We start from the raw sequence: 22,221 nt of genomic DNA, 5'->3' as shown, positions 1-22,221 counted from the left end.
AAAGGGGCTTAAGTATCTCCAAGTCTGCTTTCAGGACTGTAATCACAGCCAGGAGGGTGGGAGGAGTGGTGCTTGTGTGTTCCACAGTGCATTTCAGCCTTGGCTCTAGCAACAGGAAGAGGGCTAACAGCTCTGGCTTTCACGTTGCTAAATCAGCAGGATGCTCATCAACCGGTCTAGACAGGCATCATGCCTAATGAAAGAAGATGAAAAACAGACAATTGATTTCTCAGTGGTACTCAACTTTAAGAGGGCATTTGGAAACATAGGGGTGTTCCATGTTGTCACAGTGCCTAGTGCCCACTGACATTTAGTGGACAAGAGCCAGGGGTGTGAATGTTCTATGGCACAGGACAGTTTTAAATGACAATGGCTTGTCCCATTCAAATGCCAGTGGAGAACCCTCTAACAGATACAAACAGGTGATCACCCACAGGGGTACAGCATATAATGCTGCAATGTCATTACCGCTGCCATGTTGGTGAGGGACCATGTTCTCCAGTCTCCACCAGATCAGAGTGAAACAACCATAACTACCAGAAATAGAAGTGGTTGTAGGGGCTGTGTCCATATCTTCTAGGTGCCCACCCATTGTGTGCTGTCCCGAGTGAAAGAGCAGTATGCTTACAAAACCCACGGCCCCCATCTCTGTGCTAGTGGGCAGCACAGCACTGGGATAAAATGCAAGAGATCAAGTGATCCTGTGTTTTGGCCTCTATTGAAATTAGCATCAGTAAGATAAATGTGTTTCTATAGTCAGGGATGACTGTTTACCTAATTGTGAGCTCACATTTCCCATCACTGGGTCAATGAGTAATTGCTAGCATTTCCAGATTGTAAGCTCCTTGACCTTGATGGCTAGGGACTGGGCGGAAGGCTTATGTAATTGGCCCCAGTATCTTGCTATTAGTAGGTGAGCAATAGCTGACGACTCAAAGTTTGATTTTTCCCAGCCTGGCTGTTAACCATCACACTGGGTAAGGGCTCATGTCGATGTTTCTACAGTGCTCCAGTCATCTCACTTATTCCCATTTGAGATAAGGCCTTTTGGACTGGTTAAGCCAGGGAGGAGGAATAAATCCCTTTTCTATTTCACTTTTTCTCCTTCCCTCCTGTCTCCCCTCCCTCCCTGCCTCTGATTCATAGGCTAGCCGCAGCTGATGTGAGAATGACCCTGATCTTGGTGAGCAAATGACCCTACTGCTGAATTGTGCCACTTTAACTGAAGAGCAGGACATCTAGGCTTGGGGGGACAGTCAGGGCCCCAGATGTAGGCTGGCGTCTGCCACGAACTCTCTGTTCAACATTTAGCAAGTCTCCTAACCTCTCTCTCTGGGCCTCACCATCTGCATCTGTAAAATTGGTAGGTTGGACCGCATGATGTCGCCACACCTGTGGTTCTGCAGGGATTTATGAAATACTATGAATCATGATCACGTCCCGAATGTGATAGCACAAGGATGACAAAGTGACAAGGAAGACAGAGTGAAAGTGTGGCCTGTGATAACACCAGAAAGACCAATCTCTGGACACTGAAATTCAAATTACATTTTCTCAGTGGTTTTTATCTTTTTTGTTGTTGTTTGTTTGCTTGTTTTTGTAGTTAACAGAAATAGCAGCAGATGGCACTTAGAGCTGCTGCAGTCCTAGCTGGGAGGATAAACAAGACCCAGGCTATGGGAGAGGAGGAGATGGTCTGTTTCCCTTAGCTTCACTTCTAGACCACAGAAGGGATCTAGCCCATGTTCACCCAAGATGTCTTACTTTTTCCCCAAGGAAGGAGGGCTGCAATGCCTGGGCACTTCCTCCACTCTCAGCAGCCTCTTTTAATCTTGGAAATCCCAATCCCCTTTTAACAAAGTATGGCGGAAAGTAATGTAGACTAAATGACTTGGTATCTTCGTGTCCTGAGATTTTACTTTTCTTTCCACCATTGTTTCCATTCCTGTAAAGTAAAAAAAGTGTTTTCTCCATGATTTCTCACTTTACCCTTTCACTCTGCATTTATTGTAAACTGTCTTAAGTCCACTTTGGAAATGAATTATAAAATGACAGTGCTATAGGTGTCTAATAGGCTTTGTGTTGGAGTCAAGAAAAAAAGCAGGAGTCATGAATCATAGAATTATATATAGAAAGTGAGAAGCAGAGAGGACAGGAGAAAATATTTAAATCAATGTTTTTACATTGATTTGATTTGATTTTTCAAATTGCAGGTTGTAACCCATTAATGGGTCCTGAAATCAATCTAATGAGTTTAAACAATATATATTTTTAAAAAATAATATGGGGTAGAATAGAAAATACCAGAGTAGATCACACACAGTAAAGGTTTATTTAATGAAAGTTTGTTCAGGCAAGTTCTGACTTGCCTAAAATATGAAAGCCATTAGAAACCATGAAAATAAGAACTTTGCACAGTAAAGTAGAGCATTTTATTATACTAAGTGATTCTGTGTGATTGGTTATTGAGGTTTCTTATTTAATTAGAAATCGCCTTTGAACAGTCCATCGAGAACCCAATTTGTTAAATATTTATTGAGTGCTCAGATGTATGAGGGAGTGTGCAAAAATAATTAATTAAAATATTAGTTATTAAGTCCTATAACAACTAAAGATGTTAATTTATAATTTAAAAGTTCCCTAAAAAGGAAATTTCTAGGCCCAGAGAGTTTCAGTGGTGAATTCCACCAAACATTTAAAGAAGAATTAACAATAATTTTACACAATTTCTTTCTGGTAAAAGAAAGAGAGGGGAACATTTATCACTTCATTTTATGAAGCTAGTATCACCCTGATGCCAAAACCAGACCAACAAGGCTTCTAAATGTAGACACAAAAGTCCTTAACAAAATATTAGCAAATCAAATATAGCCATGTATGAAAAGAATTATACATCATGACCAAGTAGGATTTATTTCAGGTATGCAAGGCTAGGTCAACATTAAACAATCAATCAAGGTGATCCAGTGTAAAGAAGAAAAATCATATGATTATATCAATTGATAAAGAAAAAGCATTTGGCAAAATCCAACACCCACTGATGATAAAAATTCTCAGCAAACTGGGAATAAAGGAAATCTTCCTCAATTTGATAAAGAGCAGCTATAAAAAGCCTACAAGGAATATTATGCATAATGGTGAAAGACTATTTTCCCCTAGGATCAGGAACAAGACGAGGATGTCCACTTTTACCACTCTTACTCAATATCAGACTAGAAATTCTAGCTAGTCCTCACTGCAAGAATGCAAGAAAAAGAAATACATGCAAACAGATTGGAAAGGAAGAAATTAAACTGCCCCTATTTTCACATGACATGATTGTCTACAATCCCAAGTAATCTACAAAAAACTCCTATAACTAATAAGTGAGTTCAACGAGTTTGCAGGACATGAGATCAATACACAAAAATCAATTGCATTTCTATGTACTAACAATGAACACCTGAAAACCAAACGTAAGAACACAATACAATTTAAAGTCACTCCAAATAAAATAAAATACTTATGTGCAGAATCTGTATGCTGAAAATAACAAAATGCTGATGAAAGAAATCAAAGAAGACCTAGATAAATAGACAGAGATACTACGTTCATGGATTGAAAGACTCAACATACAAAAATGTCAATTCTTCTAAAATCCATGTAATGCAATTTTGATCAAAATACCAGAAAGAATTTTGAAAACAGAGACAAGATTATTCTAGAGTTCATATGAAAAGAGGTAATAGAATAGTTATAAGCACATCCAAATGTTCAACATAATTAACTATCAGAGTAATGCAAATTAAAACCACACTGTCACTACAAACATTTCAGAGTTGCTAAAATAAAAAATAGTGACCATAATTGAGTGCAGTGCACATGCCTGTAGTCCCAGATACCCAGGAGGCTGAGGCAGGAGGATCGCTTGAGCACAGTAGTCCAGCCTGGGCAACATAGTGAGATCCCATCTGTATAAAAAGAATAATAATAATAATAATAATGACAACACTAAAAGCTAGATGAGGACGCAGAGGAACTAGATACATTACTGGTGTACTGTAAAATGGCGCAGCCACTCTGGAAAACGATTTGGTAGTTTCCTCTAAAACTACATGTGGAATTGCAATATGACCCAGCAATTTCATTCTTGTGTGTTTATCCCAGAGAAGTGAAAGCTTAGATCTGCATAAAAACCTGTACATGAATGTTCATAATAGCTGTATTCATAATAGCCCCAAATTAGAAACAACTCAAGTGCTCTTCAATATATAATTGTTAATCAAACTGTGGGACATCTACACCATGGAATAGTCCTCAGCAATGAAAAGGAACAGACCACTGGCTCATGGAACAACTTGGATGAATCTCCAGGAAAGTATGCTGCCAAGTGGATAAAGCCAGTCCCCAAAGGTTACATACTATGAGTCCATTTATATGACATTCTTGGAACGACAAAATTATAGAAATGGAGAACAGACTTGGTTGCCAGGGGTCAAGGACCATGGTGGGGGTGGGAGGGGAGAGGTGGTGTGACTATAAAGGACATGAGAGATCCTATGGTGGGAATGTCCTATAACCTGATGTGACTCATGTCAATACCCTGGTTGCGACATTCTCGTTTTGCCAGATGTTACCCTAGGGGAAAACTGAGTCTGCGGTACGTGGAATCTCTCTGTATTATTTCTTACAACTGCATGTGAATCTACGATTATCTCAAAATAACAGGATTTTAAAAAAAGAAACATGAGGACTCTCTGTTTGGGCTTAGTTTGATATAAGCCCAAACAGAGTAAATGGAGTAAAAGATGTATAATTTGGGAAAAGACTAAAATAACTATAGGAGGATTCTAAACAGCTTGGTGACAGTGATATGTCTTTTTCTTTCTATATTCCCAGACAGTACTTGACCGCAATCATAACCTCGCCCATAGAAACACTAAATAATTTTGTTTTATGTGTTATTATTAGTGTGGGATAGAAGTCGCCTTGTCAAGCACTTTAATTTATGAATGTAATGTAAGTCACATATGTATGACAATAGACAACACAAATGTGGTTCTGTGTGAACAAGCCAATATTTTCTGAAGGGAGATGATCTTTGATAACATAACAAAAACACATCAGGAAAAAAAAAAATCAGGGTCCTTTATCATAATATTGGGTTACATAGTTGTGTTTCTCTCCCGTATGTTTTTGTGTGTTAGCTTGCTTTTTGTCTTACCCTGCAACTACATTCATTAGCACAGGAAGCAGGGGTGGTGTAACTCCTGTGTTCTGAGAAAAATGTTCATACCCATATTTCTGGGTCCTTCTGGGCCCCCTAGGAAGTCCACAGAGGGGAATGGGCAGGGTTCCCTACTTCCTGCAACTTCCACCTCGGGCAACTTTTTTTCTATCTATTTTACACGTTGGGTTCACGTAAGATTTGGTTTAAGAACAGATTCCATTGCTTTACACAATGTTGGCAAACCACCAGCGGCTCCTGTCTGAGTCTGCTGCCGCAGGGCTGAGGTTGCAGTGGGAGACCCAAGCCTCCGGATGCCTTGTCTGGGAGGATAGCAGAGAGGCTGAGAGGAGACGTGAGCGGTGTCTCGTGTCACTCTTTCTCTCCGACTCCTGCCCCTGCCAGTAGAGTGTCGCTCTTTGCCCAGTGAGGACAGAGTATGTCTGGGGCAACACCACGCCATTTCAATGTAGAACAATGAACCAGTGGGAGAGGGATTTTTTCAGAGAAAATACTTTTTCTTTTCAAAGTCTCAGTGTGTGTGTGTGTGCACACGCGTGCACACGTAATATAATATATGAGCAATATAAGGTATGAGGGCCCAAGGTGGCGAGGTGATTGATCAATTGGTGAGAAATGCCCCTGGAGAATATAAATGAACAAATGCGTTTCGCACGAGCAAATGTGCAAAAGCAGTGTTTGAAAGGAATTTATGAAAATATTTGGGGGTCCTAGTTCAGTATTTGGTTCAATAAATAATTGACTCTTGGTGAATAATTAATTACAAAATAATTTCTAATAAAATGGCATGAGAATCATTAAATCTGTAAAATTTCATCTGGCTAATTCCATGTTCCAATAGGACCAAGGTGTCCACCAAAAGGCAATCGCTAGGTGGCTCTGGAAGTGAGCCCAATAGAAGTAGTGACCAATTTGTCTTTCCCACCCAACTCCAGCAGTGCAGGTTGTGATGTGTGGCATTTCCATGTTCTCTCAAAGAACTCTCAAAGAGGGGTGAGTGCTGGAAAACTAGCTGTTCTTTGGTGGCAAAAAGCTCCCCTTTGATACATTGAAGCTTCATAAAACCTTTCCAAGTCCCCTCAGCGCTGACATCAGGCACTAGAACCTGCCTTCAGCGCTGCAGAATGGTAGACAGAGAACTTTTTTTTTTTTTTTTTTGAGACAGAGTCTCACTCTCTTGCCTGGGCTAGAGTGCCGTGGCGTCAGCCTAGCTCACAGCAACCTCAAACTCCTGGGCTTAAGCGATCCTCCTGCCTCAGCCTCCAGAGTAGCTGGGACTACAGGCATGCACCACCATGCCCGGCTAATTTTTTCTATTTTTAGTTGTTTGGCTAATTTCTTTCTATTTTAGTAGAGATGGGGTCTTCCTCTTGCTCAGGCTGGTCTCGAACTCCTGAGCTCAAGCAATCCTCCTGCCTCAGCCTCCCAGAGTGCTAGGATTATAGGCGTTGAGCCACCGTGCCTGGCTGTGAAAGAGAGAACTTAAAAAGAAGAGCATGGTGCCCGCACTACATGGTACCACCAGGAAAGGAGGGAGCTGTCCAGGGCTGGGGCCCAGAGGCTGAGCTTTGGGGATGGATTTCCACCTCCTCCAGTCTCCCGTGGTGCTTAAGGCCTCTTGAACTTGCTGAGCTGAGATTCTCTAGTTGGCAACATTCCCAAAGGCACTTGGATGGTACTTTCTGGGGACTTGGGCTTGGCGTCTTGCTGGGTTTGACCTCAGTGCCTCTGCCCACAATAAGCAGCTCCCTTGGGAGCTCTGCTGTGCCCTATTTGTTGGGCAGGGGGGTGAGACGGGAGGAGGGGATGACAAACAGTAGGAGGAATTAAGCCCTGGCCGTTGATAACCTTTTTCTTCCTAAACAAACTGCTGTTAGGAGTGGACTGAAATTTCCAAATGGCTTGTGGCCATCCACACTACAATTAGGAAAGAAAACCCAAGCAACAAAAACACATCTAGACCGCAGACTAAATCACCACGCTGTTAGAACTCTCCCCCCAAAAAGCACTATCCAGCCAGAACTGATGGCCACATAAGACCAGTCTGGGCTTTCTGAGCTCTCCAAAGGTCTAAGAAAATCCCCAAGATCAGGATGGGTGAGCACAGGCTACCAGGTTGCCACCTGATCTTGTAACTTTGGGTGTGAGGCTGGGATCTTGGATCATTATTGATGTCTTTGGCCCCCAAAGAAAGTTGACAGTTGTGTATCCTCATCCTACCTTGGCCAAATCCAAGGCTGAGCCCTCGGCCAGAGGCTGAAGTGGCACATCAATGTTTGCAGAAGGAACAACATCAACTCAAGCATGTCACTTCCTCAGAGAGCCCCATGGGGACAGCACAAGGCATCTACTGAGATTCCTCTCTCTCCTTCCCCAAGGGAGAGTGACGGGAAGAAAGAGGAGTGAGGGTTAGTTAAAGCTTTTCTGTGCCACAACAGGGCTTCTATTCTGGGGACAGGGACTGCTGAGGCCAAGGATCCTGCCTCTGTCCTGGAACACCTCCCCAGCCATGGGCCCCTTCAGTGGTTTCCTTCCACCAACCCATCCTGAGGTCCAGCCAGGCCCTCAGCGACTCATGTCATTCCATTGTAACTTTCACGCATCCACGTGCTCTGTGGTCCCTGTGCGTGCAGAGGAAGCTCTGGGGAGTGATGTTCCTTTTGCTGTATGAAGATAACTGTGGTCACCCCTCCTGGGGAACTGTATGAGGGACCACTGTCCAGAATCACCGTGGTGGTCTCTCAGTTCTGTGATATTGACTCTGGTTTGGGATAATAGTTATTGCAAAAAAAAAAAAAAGACAAACACACACCTGCTTTGTCCTCCCAAATGGGTCACGGATGGGCTCTGGGACTTGAGGAAACTCACTCTGGCCTTCCACCTCTTTATCTCTAGAAAGAGAGCTCCCTGGCATCCCTCATTCCTTCCAGTCTGGACACGGCTGATGTGATGAAGTCCAAGCGAGAGTCTGGCATGCTCCCCACTCCTGCAATTCTTAGAAAGGACACAAATAGCGGACATGGTGCTTCTCGCAAGAGTTTATATTTAGAAGCCGTTTAAAAATGAACATGTTGGCCAACTCTCCGGAGTATTCAGGGCACTGCCAGAGCCCATGGTCACCTTGTTCCTGCGAAACAAACTTGGGGCCCCTTCAGGACAGCCATTGGCATGGGACGGGGTGGCCTACAGGGGTATCAGATTAGGACCAGAATAGAACCCAGACTTCCTGACTTCTAGTACCTTCCAGCACCTCTCCACCACCTACCAGAGAGATGAATGTCCCTTATAGGGGTTGGGCTGAAACAGCACCTGGCACTGCCTTGTGGAAGATGAGCAGCAAATGTTCAACTGAATTATTATTATTCAGAGCCGGATATTTGCTATTTCAAGGACATTGCTCTAGAGAAGTGTCTTTCTTTTTTTTAATTTTGTTTTTTTACTCCAGATGTCCCTGAGATGTCGGTCTCGTAACTTACAATGAGGTAATGATTATGAAAACCGCATTGAATCTCAAATAGACATTCATAAAAACCAGCGTTACTGCAAATTGTGAGATGTGTTTAAAAATCTTGAGAAACTTATGCGTGGAACTCACTTTTTTTGCATCCATACTGCTAAACTTTAATACGCTCTGCCTTTCTACTGGAGAGCCACTCCCCGTGGCAGAGGGCTCAGTGACACGGAACATCTGGTGGCAGTTCATCACTTGCCTCTCTTCCTGTATCCCTTTTTCTGAACTTTGAAATAAAACAGCTCTGGAAATGTTACTTAGGGAGAAAATATCTACTATCCCACCAGGAACTGGTTCATTTTGCTGTGCAGAGTTTGTTTGATCAAATAGCTATGACAGCCACTTATAGTTTTCTTTCTTTCTGTCTGAATACATTTGTCTGCACTACACTTCAAGAGCAAGTGAGAGGGTAAGAAGAGCCTGACTTGACCTTGGATCATTCAAAATGGGCGCAGAACCACCCTGGCCCCTGTATCTCTTCCCTAGCACTTACCTTCTCAGCTACAAGTAGCCTCCACCGCCAAGACAACTTATAAAGCAATTACCTCTTTCCCCTGTGCCTGACACCTGTAACCCAGCCATTTGATTGTGATCTATCTCTTTGGCAACCTAAGATCTAGACGTGGAAACCAATCGATTTTTAAATATTTCGCCCCTTCCTCTAGGCTCTAAGAATAGAAGGACAGTTTCGGTTTTGTTTTTACTGCCTTTATTACATTTTTGCTGCTGAGATACAAACCAACCACTGTCTTCTACCACACACAAAAACACATCCATTCTTGTGATTTTAAAGTGCATTTCCCCTTGAACTTTGTGTACAAAAATATTTCTTTTTTTAAAAACATGCAGAAATTTCTTGACAAGGCACTTTGAGGCAAAAAAATGCAGACGAGTCCCCTGTTCTACATTCACATTGAAGTAAAAGCGAAACATCACAGCTGCATCCACGAAGTCCTCAGGGGCCCAGTGGCCTCTAGGAACTGATCGACAAGATTGTGAAGATGTTCGTAGCTTTGCAAAGTGTGCTGCAATGCTTCCAACCATGCCACGGAAAAACTGCCCGGAACAACAGCTGTCCTTCCGGTTCCAGATGTGTCATCCCACTGCAGGAAATTAAGATAAGCTGCCAAAGTGTCTCTGGGTGACCCTACAAGATACCATTATCCATGTAACTTCTTACCTCCAATGTCAGTGATCCTGGTCAGGAGAGACATGATCAGGAACCCCCCAGAACAAAGAGCCACCAGGTCTCCACCCAGTTGAGGAATTTTATAAAATGAAACAAATGAAAGACAACCAAGGTTTTCATTCCCTGTCCGTTGAGAGGGAAGACCCAGAAAATGGACACTTCTAAGAAAAATTGAACAAACACTTTTTTGGTTTATAAGCAGCCCATTTAACATCCAAGTGACTACAACTGATGCTTGTTTTTAAAAAGCAAATGATATTCAAAGATCAAAACCACCAAGCATTCTCCTAACAGTTCAAACTTTGCAATTTTAAAAAATGTATCCTGTTTTATCACCATTAAAATGAAATCTTAAAGATAAAATCAATTCTACCATTGACTCTTAAAATTGTTGTCCTTTCTGGAGAACTGCATAGCTCTATTACTTCTCAACAGCTCCCTCATAACAAGAATTTTTTTTAAAAAAACCCACTCAAGTGCTTTATATCTTTCAAGAAATATTGAAAGCTTATTCATTATATATCTTTATATGCTCCAGCTTATTTGTGATACCCGATTTGCAAATGCTCCCCAAGGCATTTGGAGGAAGAAATATTAAATGAAAATGAAGTTGCTTCCCCATTTCTAGGCAACTGCGTCTGGGACAGGTGGCTGGTCCTTTTGGGGCAAGGACACTGGCACTGGGGGCCACTTGTCACCATAACATCGGGCTGTCTGAAGGCAAGCTGCAAGTCAGGCTGCAGTGACGTCTCCACCTAAGAAAGCTGTCACTCTCTGAAGCGTGCCGACCTATTTACTGATGGTGGAAGAATGACAGAATCCATCAGTGCGGCTCCTGAGGCCATCTGACAATACCATGGGAAGGAACTGGGCCAAAAGAGAAAGATCGTGTTGAGGGTGGCGGTGGGGGGAATGAGTGGTAAACAGAAGCTAGATAGGAGACAGCATCCTACCCCAGCCACTGAATGACAGCCCTGAGGGGGGAGTCGGGCAAGCAGATTCTTGTACTGGAGAAGAAGGCTCTTTGCAAGCAGGTGAGGACTTGCCTCCCAAGCTGCGCAGTGGGGTTAGCGTCCCAGGTGTGCTGGCTGGGGGCTGGCAACCTGTGCCCCCCGCAATAAAGCTGGGGTGAGCTGAGAGAAAGGAGGGTGGGAGATGGGAAGGTTTATGGCTGTTTTAGAAGAGATACTTATCGCCGAATTACCATATTTCAAACATTGACCTGGGGAATGTGTTAAGATCATTATTACACAAAACTAAACCGACTTTATTCTAGAGTCACTTGAGGCCTTTTTCTTACGAACACAGAATGATCCTTAGTCTGGTAACATGTAAATGACAGTGCACTTTATACCTTTCCTGCATGGGGGGTGAGGGGTGCTTCTTAACACAAAATAAAATTCATGACCTACATGAAATCAGTTTTGCTTCCATTTGAGCTAGATTTATGCTATCAATAGTTCTGATCTCTGATCACCAAATTTATAACATTTAAAGTACTGTCTATATACTTGATACATGGTATGCTTAGATAAAAACATAGTTTTGCCCAATTGCAGCATAAGATACAAATGTGATTTCCCTAAAAATTATATTATCATGTAATCTCAGAGAGCCACCCACCTGGAAGAGGCACAAAAAACTAAGCACTAGATTGTAGACTAATAACAGCCAGTTTTAGGAACAAGGATTACATCAAACACGGCCTAAGAGCATTTTTAAAAAGTCAAAACATTTTAAAGTTCAAAAATGAAAAAAAAAAAAAAACAAAACCCAAACCCAACCACAAAATTCTAGGAGCCAAGCCACTCAATGCTTGCCTGACAGTAGTGTACGAAGCCACAAACCAGGTCTTTTTTGATTAATCTAGAAAATTCAAGCCCAATAGCTGTGCCTCCAAATCTAGTCAACACTATACTCCTCTTTCTGCTTGTCTTAGCAAAACTCTCACTTTAATAAGATCAGGCAAAAACCAAAATAAAAGTCATTTAACCAAACTCCAAAAACAAACAGAAAAAACCCCCAACTTTTTACAAATATGTATGTAAAAATATTTTTAAAACACCCCAAAGTAAAAACCAATCTTGCTCAAGGAAAATCACAGGTTTTTGGGGATCCCGTCGGACAATGAATATCCCAACAGTCTCTTTTACAATAACATTAACCAACACACTCCAGTCCAATATGGTTAAGAACAATTAATCTCTGATATTTCAGAGTTGGCAAACATTTAAAACAACATAAGAACATGGTGGGGCTTTTCTCCCCTATCCGTTTACACACTCACATACCATAAATAAGAACACCCAAATCAATGTCCCTGGGTCCTTGTAAAATGTCCTGGATATTGTAAATCACAGTCACAATAAAACCAAACATTTTCCGAAGGCTTTGCAGACATATTGGATCTGCAAATCAAATATCCTAAACACACAGCATAAACGATGATCCTCGCAAACCAGGCAAGCAAGTTCAGTCTTGTAACTGAGCCTTCTGCTGACTCAGGGTAAAAGTGAGTACTTAGAAAGCTCCCCCCAAAGCCAAGAGGAACAGCTCAAGTGTCCCACTCATGACTGCAATCTCTGACACTGCACAGGAGCCAGTGGCTTTGGATAACTGGTGTGTTGCACTTTTGCTGGCATATAGACGTAGGTCAGGAAGAGGGGAGAGGAAATGTCTGCCTCAGTCACAAGCTAATTTGCCTTTATTATCTTTTCCGGAACATCAGCTGAACCGTGGAAGAAAATGAAATGCAAAAAATGAATTTGCAAAATAAAAGGAGCAGCTCCCGTCTCTGTTCTGTAGCTGCATCAGAAATGTGCAACATCGGGTCAGCGTGTCGCAGCACAGAGATGAAATGTGAAGTAGGTGCAGACGTGGAAGAGCAGCAACGTGCAGGAAAGGCCTGGCTGGCGGACGGCACTCAAAGACGAACAGTGAGGGTCTGCTGGGAGGTGGCCGGGGGCTCAGCGACTTCTGGGTGACTCATGTTCCACATCCGACGGGAGAGGAGAGATCTGGCTCCTCCAGCCCCTCAGGCACTGGCGCAGGCTTGGTCCCCATCCAGATTCTTTCTGGAACCATCCTGCTCACACCCTCCTGGTTGCCACGGTGCCAAAGCGGACCAGCACACACCACCTCTGCTCTGAGTGCGAGACCGGTTCTGTGATCTGAACCCGGCTGGATTTGCTGGTTTAAGAGAAAAGTGAACAGGATCCTTCCTTTTCCAAACCTGTGCCTAACGGCAGTTCCGCTTTATTCTTCTCTTGGCGCCCGTCTGCGTCCCTCGGTGAGTGGAGCCCGGCTTGCCTGCAGCAGCTCTGCCACGCTCTGTCACCTGCAGTCCCTAGTAATAGGGCCCTAGCTTTTCGTATCCTAAGTAACTAGGCCACTCTGGAAACAGACCGTAGGAACACCGAGGGCTTCCAAACTGGTCAAAGGATATCCCCAAATCTGGTCCGTTGGGTGGCTGGGCCGGGCCCTGAGCGGATTTTAACTCGGCCCGGATGATCCTGTAGTTCTTGCCTCTGTTGCTGTCCCAGTGCGTCTGGCCGTTGCACTCGTAGCACACGGCGAACTCCATTCTTTCGTAAGACTGAATCTTCTCCGGCAAGCCAATGTCAAAGGAGAACGTGTCCCTGTCCGACCCAGCGTAAGTGTCCTTCACGTACCGACAAGGAAAGTCTGTGAAGCTTTTCCAAGTGTCAAACGTCATCCTTATCTTCACGCTCTTCTCAAACGCAAGGTTCTGAACCTTCACGGTGCCCGCGATGGCCCTGTCCTTCAGCACGCAGTTCTCGAGGCACACGTGGTCGGCCTGCAGCCGATTTCTGAAGTCCAAGTAATCTGCGGCAGGCTGGGAAAAGTCCAGAACAAAGCTCTCGCTCTCTGCTGTCGTCAAGCTCACGATGTTGTCCAGGAGCTCGGTGATGTTGAACGGGATATCTAACGGGTCATCGAACTCGGAGAACACTTTGACCATTGTCAGGGCCAGTCCTTGGTTGTCCGCGAAGGACACCCGCTTTTTCACCTTCTTCTCCTGGACGGCTGGGGCCACCATGCCGCTGGCTTCTTTCTTGCTGCCCAGCTGAATACAAGGTCTCAAGGGTTTGCTTGGCTTTGGCGAGATCTTGAAGGCAAACCTCTCTCGGCGCAAGGAAGGGGCCATGCAGTTGTATCTGTATTCTATGTCCACTGCCATCATGGGGCTAGATGAATAGGCTAGAACCCTGGCAGAAGAGAAAAAGAAAAACAAAAAATAGCAAAGAGATCAGATACATGTGTAAATGCAACATTCTAGCAGGGACTGGAGAACAATGTTTCCTTTCATGCCACCCACGTGGCTGTGGTAGACTTAATTCCAGCTTGGTCCAGCACAACACTGGCTTTGGGGAAGATTAAGTCAGGGGTGGGAGGGTATTTGATGTTCAAGGTTAAAACAAACAAAAGAGTATGAAATCCGCTAGTTTTAACACCAAGTTACCAGGACTTTTGGTCAGGATTTCCTGGGGCCTTCCATCTGCTCATGGGCCACAGAGGATAATGGAAAGCGCATACTGTTTGCAGAATTTCCTGAACTTATTTGCCTAAAGAACCCTTTTATTTTCTGGAGTATCTCTCACAAACAGCCACACTGAGGAATACACTTTGGCAAATACTGGTATTTATTAATCGGCAAGTAAAAACCATATATATATATGTTTATGGTGTACAACATGATGTCTTGATATATGTATGTATTATGGAATGGCTAAATTAAGCTATTTAATATGCATTACCTCACATACTTATTTTTGTGTGTGTGTGCACAAAGAACACTTAAAATCCACTCTTTTAGCAACTTTCAAGAATATAATATATTGTTATTAACCATAGTCACTGTATTGTACAATAGCTCTCTTGAACTTAATTCCTCTCGTCTAACTGAAATTTTGTGTCCTTTGACCAACACCTTTCCGGTCCTCCCTCGCCCCCACCCAACCCCCATTCTCCTCTCTGTTTCTATGAGTTTGACTTTTTTAGATAGCACATGTGAGATCATGCAGTATTTGTCTTTCTGTGCTTGGCTTATTCTACTTAACATAATGTCCTCCAGGTTCATCCATGTTGTCCCAAATGATAGGAGTTTTTCTTTTACATGGCTGAATAGTATTCCACTGTGTATATACAGTACATTTTCTTTATCCATTCATCTGTTGATGGGCACATAGGTTGATTCCATATCTTGGCTATTGTGAATATACTGCACTTAACATGGGAGATAGCTCTTCAACATACTGGTTTCATTTTCTTTGGAGATATACCCAGTAGTGGGATTGCTGGGTCATATGATAGTTTCTTAATTTTTTGAGGAACCTCTGTAATGTTTTCCATAATGGCTGTACTAAGTTACATTCCCACTAACACTATACAAGGGTTCCCTTTTCTCCACACCCTTGCCAACACTTGTTTTCTTTTGTCTTTTTGATTATAGCCATTCTAACAGGTGCGAGATGACAGCTCATTGTGGTCTTAATGGTAAATATTGCTTTAATCGGATAAAAAGAAATGAATTCATCGCACGAATAATGATTTGGTGTTTATTATATGCCAGACATTGTGCTAGACACTGGGCTTCAATAGTGAAGACAGGGTACCTGCCTTCATCAAACTTATGGTAGGTTTTTATATTCCAGGATATCTTTCATTACAAAAGAACCAGCAATTTAGTATTTTTAAATCTTTCACATAGGGGAATATTTGTCTTTTCTACAGGTGAAAATAGCCTCTGCAAGAATAAAAAACAAACAGAATCAAGCTAAAAGAGGTTAAATTTGTGTTTATGAAACTAGATTTTTCTAGAAATGAAAAAAGTAAAACCGAAAAGGTTAAACACAAACTGGGAAAATATTTTTCAAAAAGCATAGCAGCAATTAGTTAATACCTTAATATATAAAGTTTTCTTACAGAGCAATACCAAAGTCAAATATTTCACATAGAAAAATGAATAGGACATGAATAGAAAATTCATGAAAGAAATTTAAAAGTGGCCCATAAATGTCCAACCTTATAATTAATTTAAGAAATTTAGATTAGACACCATGCCTGATTTTACCTATTTAATTAGGAAAAACAAGCTTGGTTTGCCAGCACATATACTACAAATGGAATGATATAGAGAAGACTAGCAAGATGTTTTTTAAAATTAAAAAAAAAAAAGAATTAGGAAAAAATTTAAAAGATAAGACGATTACTTTTATTGATCTAAATTAGCACAACCTTTCTAAATGTTCTTATCACTTTTTGTTCTAATGTCACATAGAGGCATCTATTCTATGTAAATAATTAAAAATGCATGCAGCTTAATGTACTAAAGTTTTCAATGCACTTTAATTTAGCATGCATTCAATCATTAAAACCATTATTTGGGAGAAGATTTAAAAGACATGAAAAAATTGTATAATATATTATTAATGTGAAAAATACAGAAAAAATTGTACTTAGAGACTAGATTTGTGGGGAATACAATACAGTTGATCCTTGAACAACACAGGTTTGAACTTGTGGGTCTACTTATACTTGGATTTTCTTCAGCCTCTGCCATCCCTGACACAGCAAGACCAACCCCTCCTCTTCCTCAGCCTACTCAACTTGATGACAATGACAATGAACACCTTTATAATGATCCATTTCCACTTAATGAACAGTAAACATATTTTCTCTTCCTTATAATTTTCTTAATAATATTTTCTTCCTTCTAGCTTATTGTATTGTAAGAACACAGTATATAATACCTAAAACCTATAGAATATGTGTTAATATACTGTTTATGTTATTGGTAAGCCTTCTGGTCAATTAGTAGTTAAGTTACTGGAGAGTCAAAAGTTATATGTGGGTTTTCAGCTTTGTGGGGGTCAGTGCCCCTAACCCCCATGTTCTTTAAGGGTCAAATGTTATTATGGGCCGGGCGTGGTGGCTCATGCCTGTAATCCTAGCACTCTGGGAGGCCGAGGCAGGCGGATTGCTCGAGGTCAGGAGTTCAAAACCAGCCTGAGCAAGAGCAAGACCCCGTCTCTACTATAAATAGAAAGAAATTAATTGGCCAACTAATATATAGAGAAAAATTAGCCAGGCATGGTGGCACATGCCTGTAGTCCCAGCTACTTGGGAGGCCAAGGCAGAAGGATTGCTTGAGCCCAGGAGTTTGAGGTTGCTGTGAGCTAGTTTAGCAAGATTCTGTCTCAAAAAAAAATATGTTATTACGTAGATGCATAGAAAAAAGACTAGAGATATAGTTAAAAACTGTCAGAATATCTAGGTGACAGGATTTCCGTTTTCTTGGTTTGTATTTTCTTATGTCTTCTCAAATAATATTGCTTCTGTAATCAGAAAAAAATGAATTAAAAAAGACCCTCAAATATTTTGAGATTTGCTAAAAAACCTATTCCACCACTGCTGCCTCATTAAAGCCAAGCACTTTTTATCATTCTAATTACTATAGCAAATTTGTATTTTGATTCAGCAGTTTCAATGGGCTAAACTGAAGTCAGTGACAAAACTGGAATTAGAATCTCAAGTCTGAGAATCAAAGAGCATAGGATCGGGATTAGTTCCTAAACGTGTCTCCCCTCCTTATGACAAAGGTATAGGCGTGTCCTGGCACTCACTCTTAGGAAGCCACTGCAGCCCCTGAGAAGTGACAAGCTCAAAAGCTGGGACCGCTGGTTTGGTCCAATAAATCATCTCTCATTTTCAACGTCTGATTTTGATTAACCAAATATAAAAAGAAAAAATGTTGAAGGACACACACATATCAGGTTTGATCCTGTTTTTCCAAAAGTACAGCACTTCTCTAGGATGCAAGAAGCTCTTAGAGATGACCAGCCAGAGAAACACTCAAATTCAGAGTCAAATAAAACAGAATAACTCATGGCCATAAAACCAAGTACTTAAACATTCATTTTAAAGGATATATATCTTACTGTTTCCCCTCTAAAAAAGTCAATCTAGCAAAAATTTTAAGGGCAAATTTGCTTTCTATTATCTGCTCTTCTACCCATGCAATTGTTCTAGAAAGGAAAGTTCTGACTGAATCAGGCACGATGGCTTTACATAGGAATAGTGGGTTGACTAATGGGTTCAATGTAAAAAAAAAAATCCTATATGTACAAATTACTTGCATTTTAGTTCTTCTTGCCCATTGCGAAACTTTATGTTGGAATGTATTAGAGTTATACCTTCAGCTCCCACTTTGACACACGTAGTTTTTGTTTTGTTTTGTCTTGTTTTAAATGTGTATGGGAGGGTGAGTGAGTGAATGAATGAGAAAAAGAAAGAAAAAATAATATGTATGAAAGCCAAATGACAGCTCAAGTCCTGCACCCAGTGCCTCTCACTCTGTCCACCCTTAAAATCCTGGGTGTGAACTGTGGGGGGTGTGGGGGTGGGGGGTGTTTCCTCCTCCACCACTTCCCCCTGGCCTGAGTCAGCATAAGGTCAAGTGCAAGTTCTCTGTGCACCTTCCACCTCATCCGTGCTTTCCCGCACACTAGAAGAAGTAAACTCTCAAGATACTGTAGAAGAAGAATTCCACAGTGAAGGGATCAATGAAAGAGTCCGCACACTTGCAGCTGGCTAAAGCCACTTTCCCCAGTTCTAATCCTACAGGTTAAGGAAACTTAGATGAAGACCTCGGTAAACTTTCTCTGTTTGGACCCAGTGGTGTAAATTTGTCCTGAGGTCCCTTTTATCACCAAGCTGTAAGAAAACGTGGAATGGGGGCTGGGGAGGTGAGGCTGTAGCCGGAGCCAGAGCTAATCAAACAATTCCACCGGTGCTTCCGTGAGCCAAACTGCTTTTGCAAAATTCTTCCATGAGAGGCAAAAGTAAGGTTATGCTGGCCCGAGAATTACCATGAGGGCAACTACCCCAGGGACATTGCACAAGAGTCCCTTCGCTTTTTGTGTGCGTTACCGTAACTGCAGGTGAGGACATTAACCCCTGTCACCTCAGTTTGGGGTCTGACTTGTCTGTCGGCCACCTTGCCTGTCCTCACAGGTAGATTCCAGCTTTTATTAATCTGATTTTTCTCTAAGAATCAGTGCCCCAAAGAGCTGGTTTGCTGCAGGCTTTCCCGACCTGCTCAGGAGTCCCCCGACAGACTGTGACCACGACAACGACCACCTACAGGTGCTCCTAGCTACTGACATATACAAAGTAATACTTTCTTAAGTCGCTGGAAGGAAGGCACCTGGACAGGTGTTTCATTTGCAAATGACATGAAAATGATCAGTTCCAACACAAGATGCACCAGGCTGCACCTCCAGCCTCCTAACAGAGTCTCTGGCAGCTACACCAGGCCAGGAAGAATATCTGTCACCAAGGTTGGTCAGGGGGGGAAAAAGAATCAGAAGATATGGATCCATGTTTGATCAGCAGAGCAAGACACAGGATCTGGATACCAGTTGCAAGACAGGAACATGAGCACAGGAGTGCTGGGCCCTCGGCCACTATAAATTCTCAAATACTTTGCTCCCATACAGATGCCTCAGAGATCAGAGATAAATTTTCCCTGATGGGGGACAGGGCCATGCCTGAGGGTAGATTTCAGCATTCAAGTTCAAGGCTAAAACAGGGCGAACTCTTAACACGCCAGGAGAACTGTAGAGCATATGGAGAGTTTTGCATAAATGCTTTCTCTGTTCCACTAGTGACAAGCAACACGTCTTCTCAAGCCTGCCAAGGTTAGGCACCCATGGTGATTGTTCTTGTGAAAACTATAGACAGGTACAGAAATAACCCCATGACATTCACAGTTTCAGGCAGCTGAGCTACTGACTTTCTGGCTGTGCCTTTTACAGAAAGCAAATCTTTTTTGCATTGGAGCCAAGAGATTTTCCCCTCCATTCTCTCTTCTCTCCTTTTTTTTTTTTTTTTCTGATAAGAAAAGACGGAAAAATCAGACGCATGCACAGCCCACAAGGAACACTGAAAACTGCCAAAGTGCTTTAGGCAAGCATTCACAACGAAGTTAGAATATTATTAAGACTCGGCCATCTCGCTCCCTTCAACAATTCTTTATTTCCACCCCAAAGGCCTGACTGATACAGTATGGACAGAGTGGACATCTTTTCCCTTTGTACTCGGACCCTGGGGCCCTTATTCAACAGCCTTAAAAGTTACTTGTGCCCTTTGAGCCTGTCCCCTTCATCCAAAGCATCTCTGAGATAAATATTTGAGAATGACGCTGCATGTTCTACCAAAGAGGTAAGTTAGAATGACACACAGTCCCTGCCATCTAAAAACAAACAGCATTGGCCTAAGAAGCGGTGCAGCTAGCTGTGCCACTTGGGCGAGTCACTCGACTGCTCTGGGCCTGAGGTTTCTCCTCTGAGGTCCCTGATAGCTCTGACAGTCTATGTTGCTAACAATGCCTGGTGGCGCTTCTCTTCCCACTAACTTTTCCCTCAATACCCCAATTTTACTTCTGCGGTAAGTCCTCCAGCTGTCTTCCCTTTTGCTTCGGCTCCTGGACAAACCCGCCGAATGAACCGTTTCCTCTTCTCCTCTTCCTCCGGCCCAGAGCCCTAACTTTCTCCTCTGCGGGACCCTGGGTCTCCCGGGAGGCAGGGCCACAGAGCCACAGGCGACAACTTCCAAGGACACCTTCCAACAACTCTCGGAGTTCCCAAGTCCAGTCTTTCCTTCGTGGACGCCTCTTCTTAAGAAAACAATGGCACGACGGGCCCCCGTCTTCTAGTATGTTGTTCTAGGTCCCCACTGGTGTGTCACAGCTACTGTCCCTCCCACGCCACTTTCTCTGGGTTGCAAAGGGCGGCACGAACAGGGCGCCCGGGGCAGGCCGGTGCGTCCAGGCTGGAGGATCCCACAAGTCACTCCTCGACCCCGTCCCTTCAGTCCTCGCCATCCCGCCCCCACGCTCCCCGCGCGAGCCGGGTCGCCGTCGCGGTGCACCCACCTTCTGGGCCGCGGAGGAGCCCCCGCCCCAGCTCGCCCGCCGCATCAGAGCTGCCGCCTACGTGAGCGTCGGGGTGTCCGGGAGGCAAGGTCTGGGCTCCGTTCCCGGAGATGTGACCGGCAGGGGGAGGGAGACGACGAGGAGGAGGAGCCCGAGATATTGCACCGGGGCGGGGCGCCCGGGCGGGCGGCGGCGGGGCCACCCCGGACACAGCGCGCAGCACGAGCACCCCCGCGCGGCCGCCTGGGACGCCCCCCGCCCCGGACGGCTTTGCCTGGGGTCCGGGGCCCGGGGCTGGCCCTATGTCCCGTCGCCCTCGGCGACCGGAGAGACTACCAAGTGTGTTTCCTTGCGTTTAGGGGAAACTTTCCCTCAGGGGGAAACTGAGGCCCGTTGCTCCAGACCCCACCGCCCAACTCCAGAGACATCCTCCAGAAGTGCCAGATCCCAGGCCAGACACTTGTGCCGCCTCCGAGCCCAGGACAAGCGGGGCCAAGGCAGGGTATCAACAGTCCCAGCCCTAGCCCCGGCCACCCCTCGCGCCCGGCCCCGCAGCCCGGCGGCACACGTGGGTCGGACGCGGCTCAGCCCAGCTGCGGCCCCGGGTCGTCCTCTCCACGTGGAAGCCACAGCGTCCTGGGGCCGGCCTGGAGGACTCCACCCCCGTCGTGTCACTGCGAGTCGGACGGCGAAAGCGTAGGTGTCCCTGGCGCCGCACCCCGCAGTCGAGGCTCGACGGGGTACGTACGTACCGGTGCGGCTCCCAAGTCCCGGGGCGGCATCCGCGCAGGGGGACGGGGCAGCGGCCGCGACGGCAGCAGTGGGAACGGGCTCAGGTCGCACCAGGACTCGCGCCGCCCGCGGCCGCGCTGCCCCCTTTAACTTTCCGGCCACCTCTCCGGCCGCGGGGTCCCATCCCAGAGCCCCCTTCACGTGAACGCGCCCCGCAGCCAATGGGCGCGCCCGGGACGCGAGCCGCTGACCAATGGGCGCGTAGGCCGGCCCCGGGAGCACCGCTCCGCCGCGTGATCGGCAGCGCGCCCGGAGTGCCAGGCGGCAGGCCAGGGGCTGGGAAGGGGGCGGTGGGTCACCGTTTCGTCAGGAGCCCGGGGCCGGGCGCCAGGGGCAGAGGCAGTCCCCTTGCAGGAGAGGGCTTTTTATAAAGCCGGTATTGGGGCAGAGGACCAACACCCATGGCACTGAGTGCCCCAGATAACTTGAGTTGCTCAGGTAGGTTTATCTGAGAGACGGAACTGACTTGAATCTGTTATGATAACTACTGAAATCTACAGGGCCTCTGTGACAACTCCGGTGCACCTTGAGGTCTACATGGAATG

General features: G+C 44.5%; 1 protein-coding gene across 2 annotated transcripts; it reads right to left on the bottom strand.

Moving 5' to 3' along the window:
* Positions 1-9,430: 9,430 nt before the first annotated feature.
* On the bottom strand, positions 9,431-21,726 carry PPP1R3B (protein phosphatase 1 regulatory subunit 3B). Of its 2 annotated transcripts, none has more exons than XM_012739826.2 (2): positions 21,637-21,726; positions 9,431-14,156 (listed from the first exon to the last, which is right to left on the bottom strand). In XM_012739826.2, exon 2 carries the CDS (start codon positions 14,129-14,131, stop codon positions 13,274-13,276), a length of 858 nt encoding a protein of 285 aa, XP_012595280.1. In that variant the 5' UTR covers positions 14,132-14,156; positions 21,637-21,726; the 3' UTR covers positions 9,431-13,273. The 2 variants fall into 2 exon arrangements, with proteins under 2 accessions (XP_012595280.1, XP_075853445.1); XM_075997330.1 differs by having other exon boundaries at positions 9,431-14,148; positions 21,637-21,694.
* Positions 21,727-22,221: the final 495 nt, after the last annotated feature.

Source organism: Microcebus murinus, chromosome 24 (assembly GCF_040939455.1).
Source record: "Microcebus murinus isolate Inina chromosome 24, M.murinus_Inina_mat1.0, whole genome shotgun sequence".
Taxonomy (NCBI): Eukaryota; Metazoa; Chordata; class Mammalia; order Primates; family Cheirogaleidae; genus Microcebus; species Microcebus murinus.
The sequence above is the reverse complement of the archived record's forward strand: the minus strand, read 5'-3'. Positions and strand labels throughout refer to the sequence as shown.

Coding starts and splice junctions, on each gene's coding strand:
- PPP1R3B (XM_012739826.2), bottom strand. CDS start 14,131: ATGATGGCAGTGGACATAGAATACAGATACAACTGCATGGCCCCTTCC.